The 12,073-nt window shown below is 37.9% G+C and overlaps 1 protein-coding gene across 1 annotated transcript; it reads right to left on the reverse strand.

Moving 5' to 3' along the window:
* Positions 1 to 1,625: 1,625 nt before the first annotated feature.
* On the reverse strand, positions 1,626 to 10,081 carry LOC105050732 (leucine aminopeptidase 1). Its single transcript, XM_010930861.4, is given in 11 exon segments — positions 1,626 to 1,944; positions 2,614 to 2,801; positions 3,561 to 3,621; positions 4,884 to 4,961; positions 5,808 to 5,903; positions 6,019 to 6,145; positions 6,461 to 6,686; positions 6,808 to 7,002; positions 7,171 to 7,591; positions 9,763 to 9,875; positions 9,878 to 10,081. Coding segments are annotated over 11 exon segments (1,812 nt in total). The 5' UTR covers positions 10,056 to 10,081; the 3' UTR covers positions 1,626 to 1,815.
* Between the last annotated feature and the right edge of the window lie 1,992 nt (positions 10,082 to 12,073).

The following is a 12,073-nucleotide window of genomic DNA, read 5'->3' on the forward strand; positions in this document are numbered from 1 at the left end:
GATCCCTGGTGCTGATGAAGCACTAACCCGTCGTAGGTTCGCCCGCCCCTTCCTGGCGCGCCAATTTGTTGCGGCCAATCTCCTCGTCGCCTGGTCGCCGGGAACGAGCGCCTGCAAAAGAAAGTCCACACTGATCGGAGGCGGCTCCGACGGAGACCCTCCGACGGTCAAGTCAGAGAGGAGATTAGGCAACAGTGAAATGAAAACAGAGAGCTAGAGGGGAGGAAGTTCAGGGATTTTCGAATCGACCTCTCGCACTGTTGCCTTCCCCGATATATATAGTGGAGCATGGTATGGCGCCGTCATTAATGGCGCGGACAATTGAAGTATTGTCAACTCACTGAGGACTGTCAGAGCCGCCGCGAGAGTGTCAAATCACCGTGGGGCTGTCAAATCGCTAGGGTTGACTATGTCTTAGATGGGACAATGCTCCTAGGCGGGAGTGCCGCATGCCGTTGTTAGGACTGACAGTCTCTGGCAGTAGTACGGCAATTGGAGGAGCCGATCGACCATAGGTCGGTGGCCAGCTGAGGGGCGTCGGGTGAAGATCTGGGTCCCTCCGGTGATCAGTCGGGCACGTTACAAGAGTCGGGCATCGGACTCCATGGTGCAGTCGATTGGAAGAGCGAAAAAAGCCTGCCCGATCAATGTATCCTTGGTCGATCGATAGCCGCCGATCGATCGGTAACAGCTCCCGTCGGTCGGTCGGCAACGGCCTCCTTCGGTCGATCGGCCGACGAAGCCGGGCGTTGATTATGTAGGCCCGATGATGAGTCGGCTGAGTGAAATCGATCAGTATTTTCCAACAGATGTGTATCAATAAATTGTTAGGTCTGTTTTACCCTATCAAGGGGTGCATATTGCAAATAGTGGTATGCCGAACTCTAGTCAGATTCTAGATAAAGAATACGAGAAATGTAAATGATGATTGGAGTTTGGTGAGCAGGTGATGAATATCTTGTCTTTGACAGCAAGATGATGCTACGCTGTTTCGCGAAAGAAGAAACTGGAAGGGGAATAATTTGAATAACCATTAGCTTTTCTCTCTTTTTTTTTTTATTTTTTTAATTTTAAACAGTACAATAATGCTCGATAAAAAATCAAAAATTTATTTTAATTTTAATAAAATATTTACAAATTTACTAGAAAAAAAAAAAGCTCTATTCTAGAATCTCCCTAAAAATGCTGTGTCCGAAAAATTATTTGGCTTTAAAAAATTTTTGCGATGACCAAAATATCCATAAACAAATCTACCACAATCTTATAATATTATATTATATTAAAATAATACTATATCATAGCATACCATATTATATCATTATCATATGAGCTCTTCCTTTTATTATCGTATGCATGCCTGCAACTTAATCCTAGCAACAAGTTTATTTCATTGGACTAATGACCTTAAACATGATGATCACCGATCTTATTGACTCAACTACTCAACAAAACCCAGGCAAAATGAGACTGCTAATTAATTCGTTGCCAAACTAGAAGCCCTGAGCACTCAGGATCATAGATGAGTTGATCCATCGTTTTGTAGAATCACCAACAAACAACTAAAAAATGCAGGCAATGGAGACAAAGGATAAGCACATACAGACAAGGCATCCATTTGCACTAGCTTTTAAACCAAAGAAAAGGTTAAGATAAATCTGGATTAAAATACTTATTATTGATTTAACGCAGCTTAGAAAAAAGCACTGAGGCTCGTCAATACTTCTCCATACCACAATATTTTCTGCGCAAACACGGTTATCGGAAAGACCAGGGCCAAATTCGGTGGAGCAATAAATCCGTTTACCAAAACTCGACTTAAGAGGAATTTTTCAGAACCCATTCGACCAAGGTGGACACTCCAAACCCTGTTGCAGCACGTTTCTTATCATTCCATACAGGCCCTGCCATGTCTATATGCAGCCACTGAACCTTCTCCTCAACAAACTGCAAGGAGACTTTCAATTAGTTTCATGATTATATAATAACTTTCTAGCTTGTGTGGCATAGAAAAAAGCAATTTAACAAAGTATACTCAATTAATTGAGACAAAAAGACCCGAAACTATGCCTCCTTCCAGAATAGTCTTTGAAGGCTTTTACTTTCAGAGTAACCAAAAAAAAAAAAGCCAAGACAATATGAGATTTCCATTGGTTGCTTCAAAGAAAGCCAAAGAGCACAATATAGACAAGAAAGAAGGAAATGTTGCAACAGATTCAACTTTAAGTATGTCCTATTTCTTGTTTTTTTTTCATTCTTTGACATCTTTAATTTTTTTTGTTTCGGCATTCTGATAATCAGCCCACGCTATAACGATATATTAAAGGGGTGGGAAAGTAGGAACAATATCCAAAAAATCTACTTCAAGCAATAACTTTGAAATCTACATTTAAGTGCTAAGGTTATTTTTCTTCAATGTCATTTAAAAATTTAGTTTCTGCAGTGTCATAATTCAGTTTTTCGGGATTAGTGTAAGGTCACAAATATCATGATTGGCTTCACATTAAACATCCTAAATGAATATGGCGTGATAATATGGTCAAGCAAACATGAGTTGCTCCTATCATACAAAGGGAGAGATGAGACAGCACAAGGAAAAAATGATTTAATCTGAACCTGTTTCAGGAAAAGTGCAGCTGTTATGGCGCCACCTTGACGTCCTCCAGTGTTTACCATATCAGCCACGCCTGATTTCATGGACTCCCAATAGCTTTCCTCCAATGGCATCCTCCAAAACTTTTCTCCTGTGATCTCTGAAGCTGCAACAATCTCCTTTGCTAGGTCATCACTGGGTGTGAAAAAACCTGTGAAAATAAGGTAACCTTGTTATCGAGAAGATTGACAATCAGCAGCTCAACATGAGTATATTTCTGACCAATATGCTCATTGGCTATCAGGACATATTTAGAAAACAAGCTCAAGGCAGGGCTTTTCTTTCATACCCTAGCTTGCCAATCTCCAAAAACAAAAGGGGATGCTGCAGCACAATAGATAACAAAACCAACCATAAACCACAAGCCTATTCCTACCCTTGAGGGCAATAAATCCTTCATTTAAGGGCAGTGTTGTATCCTCAAAGCAATTCTTTTGCTTATAATTTTAACTAAAAATTAGTAGGCTCGCAATTTCAGAGATTCCTAAAAACCACTGGTAAGCAGCTTACTTCCAGTCGGACAACATAAATGTTGCCCTTCTCACTTACATATTTGAAGCCTGAAAAACTAGGCATAAACTTAAGGCATGTTAATGAAGAAACAATATGTTGCAGCAAGAAAAAAGTCAGCAAACAGGCATCCAGCATGGGTCTCTGTCCTGAAATAAGATGTTTTCATGCAAGGTTTGCAACAAGCTGGTGGCTGTTCTAGTAGTACCAAAACTTAAATGCTTCTCCATATCACTTTGCTCTTTTATCCTCTCCTTGAGCCAGCTACCATGGAATTTGTAAATCAAGATCACAATTTTGCCCCATTGTTTAAGGGCAGTTATTACAAAAAAAACTCGATAACTATGAAGGAAACAACAAGTTCAGTATGTGGAGAACTATGTTTGTTGATGCATTTTACCTGCAATACTGGGGCCTAGGGCAACTATACAAGCACCAGTTAGTGTTGCCAGATCAACTATCTGCATGCAAAAGTTGTAAATGTATCAGCAGAAATTGCATCCATGGCAGCAAAATATGCTTCATAAAAAATAAGCCATCATACCACCAATATAGGAAATTGCTTAAAATTTCTGTTGACATAAGTTATATTTGGGTGAGTAAGATTCATACAAAATGTTTAGTATCACCTTTTTTCCTGTTTCTATTTTTAAAAGTGAAAACACGAAATCCAATGCAAGAAAGATGTTTGGTTCCCTTATTATTATTATTATTATTTAAAATTAACTTCTATATTTATGGAAAAAAGTAAAAGTAGAATTTTTTTTAATTTCACTATTTCCTAAAGTTTTTTAACTTTTGGGCCATGAAATCAAATCGAGCCTCAGCTCTCATGAGTTATTTCCGCCCTCAGCAACCACACCCTAGCCTCCACCCCAACCTGCTTCACCAAGAAGGTCCTGCTTCTTCCCTCCCTCCCCCATCTTCCACCCCACCATCCTCCCCATCAACAGTGGCCTCTCTGTCAATGATGAAAATAATGATGTTGTCAGGAAGAACAACAACATCACTCATCATGGTGGTAGAGGGACCGGGAAGTATATGAACATCAACAGCTATGCTACCTTCACCAGCATTCATTCGGCGGGTATCCATGAGATGGATGATTTGAAATCAATATTGTAATTCATAATGTATCACATGTATCCTCCACCTAATGATTGCCAGTGATTGCATGCCTAACATCCATTATGGGACAAGTATTGCAAAGGGATTTCCTAATTTTGCTTACCAAACATTTTTCCTATTTTTTGTTGTGAAAATAAAACAATAACAATGACTATCAAGTAGGTTTCTATTGTCCCAAATTTAGAAAAAAATAGAAACAAATTTGCTGTTTTATTTTTTTTTAAAAAAGAAAAGTGAAAAGATGCCAAACACAGCCTTACCTTTTACACATTTAAATATTCATAAAATGATTCAATTAGAATTATTATGATATGAATTCTACCATTTAATGCAACCATAGTTGTTCATTTGGTCTGGCACTCGACAAAAACTATGATAGGTGGAGTACTTCATCTTGATACTTCAAATGTTAAAAAACCATGGAAAGTATTCATTTTATAGGGTTTAAGCAACATGCATAGCAATATCAAAAATGAATTAATAAAAAAAAAATCAATAGATACCAATCAGTAAATAACTGGTTCAGTGTTCAAGAAGCTAAAGAGAGTAAACACTTTCATAGCAATGATATAGTAACTATGTAAGATGTCGATACCTTTTCCACACCTTGGTTACAAGCATAAACCAAAGCATCTGCAAGCGTCAGCCTTCCCTCAGCATCAGTATTGTTGACCTGAAACAGGGGTAGAAAAGGTTGAGATATGAGGGTTTAGGATACATTTATAAGCTATAAAGATGCTTAACCTACATAAAACAGGGGAAGCCCACGTAAATAATGAAATCCCCTAATTATGTGTCTTCTTAGCAATGTTAATACATTCAGATTCCTTGGTTTTTTCCCCCTTTCCCAAGTGATTACAGTCTCAAAAGTTCATATGCCAATATGTCAAAAGATTACCAATTATTAATCGTCCTCCTTATACTCCAGTGAGCATCAATTACTACCCAGTGTTACATAATCATCTGGCACAGCCGCCAGTTATCTAGGTGTTCCAAGTGCTTGATCCTTGAACCTCCAAAAGACCTGATACAAGGATACTACCAGACTACAGAAATATGGACGGGATAAATGCATACAGATATTAAGACAAGCTGATCCAGGCTAACTACAACACCATTTCCTATCAAAGAACTAGGATTTCACATCATTACGTTGATGAAAATGAGAAGGTACAACACCACTGGAAATGTTTTGACACTTCAAGCTAAAATTATTTAGAACTCAAATTTGGTATGGGTTAAGCTCTCCTAACTAGCTGAAATATCTTTTTTCACATGACAGTCAAAAAAAGTATCAAGTCCTGACAATAGTGGTTAACATTCGTAGGAGACTCCATTTCTGAGTTTCTCAAGACTGTCATGGTCATGGTGTTGAAAAATGTGGAGCGTTCTATAAATTTCGTATGCAATAGCATCCAGGTAAGCCTGTTGCAATAGTCCAGCACATGTAGATTCGACCAAATGCCTGTAGACTTAAATCTTAAGTGTCTCTTTGCTTTTAAAGAACAAAGAATTATACCTCAATTGTCTTTCCATTAGAAGCTGTGACTATGTCACCTGGCCTCATGCCTGTGCCACTAATCATATTTTCACACGCAGCAACTATAAAATGAACCTGGAAAAGGAAAAAACATTTAAAAAATATTGGCTGCCAACTAATCTTAGGAAACGTATGTATCTTGAGGGCACCATTCCCTTCCACTCCAGTGTTTTTTTTTTTTTTAAATTACCTCCACTCCAGGAGGTTTAATCTGAGCTATGGCTTTTGCTGCACCAAAAGTTGCTGCAGAACCTCCCATATCAAATTTCATTAGCTCTATGGAACAGCCTGGCCCAGTCTTTATGTTGTAACCACCACTGCAAGAACAAAAAGAAATACCACATTCAATGGCTAACCACCACTGCAAGAACAAAAAGAAACAAACATTCAATGGCCCCATATTTTTTATTTCCCTTTCCAAATGTTCCAGTACCAAGTCCAACATGTAATGGCTAGACATATTGATAATTAGCCATGGACTACACAGATTATACATATAAAAAATTGATATTTGAGCCAAATTAGGTGGTAAGGAGAACCAAAGAAGTCAATGGGAGATTTTTTTTTTTTTGTTCGAATTTCAATGAAAATCGGTAAGAAGTGTATCATCCCCTAAAAAAGAAAACATTTACCTGTCAAATGTTAAACCCTTCCCAACAATCGCCAGCTTTCTTTTCACATCACCATCTGGAGGTTTATAGCATAAATGGATGAAATGAGGGGGGTTTGAAGATGCAGCAGCAACACCTAAATATGAACCCATCTTCAATTCTGTGCACTGCTCTGCATCTAATATTGTTGCCGTGAGAACATCACTATATGATGAGGCAACTTTTGAAGCTTCTTCTGCCAGAACACCTGAAAGACAAGAAAAGTCATTATAAGAATCTTCAAATATTTTATATCATGATACGAAAAAAAAAACAAGGGGATAGAATTCAAAAAAAATCTTAATACATAAACATGAATGTTAACAAACCAGGGGTAAGAACATTGGCTGGTGCATTTACAAGCTCTTTTCCAAAAATCACTCCAGAGCAAACATCACTTGCATACTTAAGTTTCCTGTCCAGCTCAGGTCCAGAACCCAAACCAATAATGTCCACTGCTTTAAGGTGTGTCTTTTTTGAATCAGACTTAAATCTGTTGTCTTCATATACTCCTAGCACGGTTCCTACCAACAATATCAGATGAAAAGTTAAAGGTGATCCAAAAATTCATTCCAGTAATATGCGGTAATTTTTTTCTTGCATTCATATTTCATAATGCTGCCACAAAGTTCTTGGAGAAGAGAATTTTGTAAGAAGTTTGATGGTATAAACTGAGAAAACAGAAATACTACCTGATGCAATTGCTGAAGCAGTATTGAGCTTGAACTCTTCTGAAATCTCATTGCAAGATGCAAGAACAACAGCAGCATTGCTTGCTTGGGCAGCCTTTGCAACCACTGCAATGGACTCGCCAATGCTTCGATATGCAGTTGTTGTGGATGAAGGAGAACATTGCCCAAGCCCAACTAGACCTATCCTTTTGAAACCCAAACCAGGTAACCTCAGAACTGTAGACTGCCCAGCTTTTCCAGTGAAATCCTCTTCAACTGAAGCTTCTGCCAAAAGACCACCGAGCTTCTCATCTAGCCTTTTCAAGATTGAGTTCTCAAATGTCGAATTAGAGTCCTTTGACATGTCTTTCTCTGAGACAGCAACAGCGAGTATGTCACCTTTCCATTCTGCAAAGTCAATCTCCTTAGCGGCGAATGTAATCTACAAAAGAAGAGATTGGGATAACAACGTAAAACTTCTTTAATTAGGGAAGTTTAAACAATATGTATTGTAAATGCCTACTTGACAGAAATTTGCTGTGAAAAATTAGAGAAACATATGAACACAATACTCAAAAATAACCCATATATCACCAGGAACCCTATAATACAGAGATGCATTCGGAGAAAAAAAAATCAAAAGAAGTCCAAAGATAAAAAGAAAGCATTCTGCTGCACATATATTAGACATAAATCATTTTTTTTCTTAAAATAATAACAAAAAAAAATGTGCATTAGTTAGAGAACAGATAAAGTCATCATAAAAAACAAAAGCAACAATATTTCATTGCTAAAATTTGCAATAGAGCCATTTTGTGAGACACAATATATGATCAACAAACCACTTCCATAACCCATATCAAAAGGAGCTGTTTAGTAATAAGCACATTAGGAGCCACATAGATTGGAAGGAATAGCAGGCACTTGGACTAAACGTTGAAAGTCCATCCTATCAACATGTTGTTTGACTTAAGTTGTCCTCCTCTGATGGCAAGGATCTGATGTTTTTTTAATCATCCACAAACCCTAGAACACCAAATAGGTAATATTTGCCTCTATTAAAAAGTGTGGCCCGGCAAATGAGAGGGGTCTGGAGAGAGCCAGCTGTACGCAGCCTTACCCAATATGTTGAAAGGCTGTTCCTTGTTCCAAACCTGTGACAACCAGGCCGAGGTTCCTGCCATTCATAAACTTGCTCATGTTGTCATTTAAAGGTTCAAATACCTAACCAAATATGATTCAATCTCTCACACATGTTTCCTGGAAGATTCTCCCAAATTTTGTCGGTCCACCTAGTACTCCAACTGATGGATTTTTAAAAGACTTAACAGAAGCAAATATTAAGAGGATGAAGAAAAAGATAAAAGCGAGGGAAGCAATTAATCCACCAGGATGAAAAGGTGATTTCCAATATGCTGAAATTTTGGGATTGCAGAAGCACGGCATCCTCATATTCCCTCTACTTCTTCCTCCTGCCTCCTTTCCTTCATTGTCCTCCATCCATATAGAGATGTGGCGCAAGTAACATACAGAAACAGCAGAACAGGCCCTAAAGGATGGGTTCTGCCCTATCTTCCACATGTTCAAGGATTAAAATAGATACCACTATTAGTTAACACTGCATCAAAATAAGAATGTATCGCTGCACGAGAAACAGGTTGATCAACCCAGGGAGGAGGGGGGAGAGAGAGAGAGGTACCACCCACTATAGCCAACCACATTGTTTTAAAAAAAAACACACACACATTCTAGATCAACACCTACGTTCAGTTGACCCGTGGAGATCCAACACACCAAAACCAACCACAAAAAAAAAACCACGCTCAAGTTTGCCATCTCCCATCCTGAAGATCGTGGAGCGGACAACAAAGGGCTTAGGCAATAAACGAACAAAAAAAGTTATAATTATCAGTGTAATAAGATGTATAACAAAAAGTGAACCTTTTTCCTAAGGACGGCAAAATAGCACGCAAACAACGGATTCTCGATATTGATTAGCGCAGAGATGACCTTCACTTTCAGTTTCACCTTTCCTCTTTCTGTGACCAAATTCATCTCTCTCGCGTAGATGGGGTTGGATTCTTGAAATTCTAGTAGTCGTCATTATCGAATCTTTATACATATATATACATACATACATCATGGCTATATAAAAGTAGACAAATAAAAATTTTTAAAAAAAGGAAAAAAACAAAGGATTAAAAAAATGCCGTCTCTTGTAGAACCCAAATCGAGTTCTAGAGAGAAGTCATAGATCAAACCACGATTTCTGCTCCGAAATACCTCAACTTATATACATGTGATTAGACAAACAAGAAGTAGCTTAATTCAGGGTGAGATCCAGAACAAAGGATGCACGCATAAAAGAGAAAGGATAAAGACTTCAGTAACCTGTCCAGATATGGGGTTCTAGATCGAAGAAAAAAGAAAACTTCGTCCTAGAAACAAAATAGAGGTTCATTTTTTCAAAGAAATCCAAAAGGCCAAAAAAAAGCCATCTTTGAGTAATTTCATCAAACAAGTATCTTCCAACACCACACATCCAAGGAACAATCGAACTAAGCGAATGGAAAGGCCAAGAAGTAGAAAGCAGGAAAGAGAGAAGGAGAATACCTGCGGGATCTCAACGACGGCGGGTTTCGTGAGGCCCAGAGTGGCGCGAGTGGCGGCGGTGACGTGCCCCATTCGAAAGGATTGGCCAGAGCGGCGGCGGAAGGACAAGGAGAGGGCCGACGGAAGCCGGCGAAGTAGATGGAGGAGGAGAAGTAATAAGAGGAAGAGTGGAACAGAGTCGAAAAACGCGATGCGAGGACGGCGGCAGCGGTTGCAGCTACGGCAGCGGCCATCGTAGCAGGTCCGGGGTATCCGCTATTTAATAAGCGATCGAAAGCATCGAGGCTTGGCATCCAACGGCTAGATCGGCACGCAAGTGAAATCTTTCTTTCCGAGAGAGATTTTTTTAAATTTAAATTACGACCGTGGTGCTGGGCCTCGGCATCATTGTCTTCCCCTTCGGTCACCCACGGGTCCCACTTGCTTGGAATCTACGAGAAATAAAACCCCGCAGTTTTGTTTTTAAGTGATATTTCCAATCTGCAACCGTAAAAGTGGATCTTTCAGGGGTCAAGTTTTTCTATATAATTTGCGTGAGTTTTAAGAATCATATGTTTACAAATTTCTAATTTCTATATAACCACCAGCAATGAGATAATGGTTGCCTGTAATATTTTGATCTCTAATATTGTGGTTGGTAGCTGGCGCTCAATGCAGACTGTTAGTAATTTAATATAATTATTTAAATTATTATATTGATATATTTTTTTAAATTAATAATACAGATTATTTTGATAATGCAGATTATCTCATGAAGATATTTTGAATTATCTGAAAGAGAAATGACTATCCAATTATTATTATTTTGATAATTTTATAATAAAATTTTTAGATGAAACTGTCCTCCTCTCTTTCTTCCTCCTCATGCGGTGCCACTCGTTCCTCTCAACCCCCTCTCACGTCTGCATCGCCTGCTACTGCTTCAAGCTCTCGACCACTCCTTCGATGACAGGATCACCTCTTACGCCACCTTTGTGGCCCTCACCGTCATCCTTCTCGTCGTCATCTCCCTCTTCATCTGTCCTCTGCCCTCTGTCGTCACGATCCTCTTGTACCAGCTGGTCCAGCTCCCAAAGTCGGGCCTCATCGCCATCTCTTTTCTGACCCTCGTCACCTTCTTCCGCCAGTATGACTTATGGTGGGATGAGTAAGGACGGCGGTGCAGATGGGTGAGGACAGTAATGGAGGTGGCCGTAGGAGATGCGGGATGTTGGTTCGATGGAGGGCCAGGAGGCGGTGTGGGAGGCGCGACAGTCGGAGGATGATGCCGGAGGCGCGACGGTCGAAGGGCAGTGCCGGACGATCGGAGGTTGGGAGGAGGGGTGTGGCGTGGTGGAGAGGGAGAAGGAAGAAAAAAATAAAATAATAATAATAATAAATATTAAAAAATAATAATTTTTTATATAATAATTTTTATCATTAGAAAATTAAATAAAAATTTTTTAAATATTAAATTAATATTTTAATTTAAAAATATTTTGAAAATTTAATATTATATTATCAGTAATCTGATTGTCATATCAAAATATTAATTAAAATTTTCAATAATTTTACTATAATATTATTTGTGTGTATCAAAAATAATAATTAATATTATTGATAATTTATTTTAATTATAAATAATTTAAAATATTAAATAATTTAAATTAAAATTGTCTAGTAATGCATCCAATACAACTTAAGATATGGGATGATATTTTTTTATTTTATTTTTTAGAAGAATGAATGGTGAAGTACCATCGTTGGGTTTGGAAATAGAAGGAAAATGTTAAAAACTACTTGAGTTGTATCTCTTGGGCGAAGGGGTGGTTAGTTTTCTTTGGCAACCTTAGTCATTGTGTCATATTTTATATTATTTTCAAACTATGGTGCCGGTTTTGTGAATGTTGGTTTTATCGTATTTTGTTAGAAATGGCAATAGATTAGTTGCGGATCGGATCGATTAATATTGATATCTATTTAGTAATTAAAAATTTTATATCTATATCTATCCTATATCTGTTCTAAATTAAATCGATTCGATCAGATCAAATAAAAATGCATATTGGATTGAATTTGATAAATAAAAGAAGTTGAATCAAATCGGGTCGGACATACATAAATATTATAAAATAATTATAATCTAAGAAAAAAAATATATATTAAGATAATATTGGATTGGATTCGAAATGGAGTATATTATTATTCATATCTGATCCAAATTTATTTTAGATATTTTTTCTATGATATGTACCTCTCTCGAATTTTAATCGGATTGGCTAAAATTGCCATCCATAGATCCAATGGTTGAAATTAAATAAAAAAAAATCAA

The sequence above is a fragment of the Elaeis guineensis genome, chromosome 8, assembly GCF_000442705.2.
Source record: "Elaeis guineensis isolate ETL-2024a chromosome 8, EG11, whole genome shotgun sequence".
NCBI classification, from domain to species: domain Eukaryota; kingdom Viridiplantae; phylum Streptophyta; class Magnoliopsida; order Arecales; family Arecaceae; genus Elaeis; species Elaeis guineensis.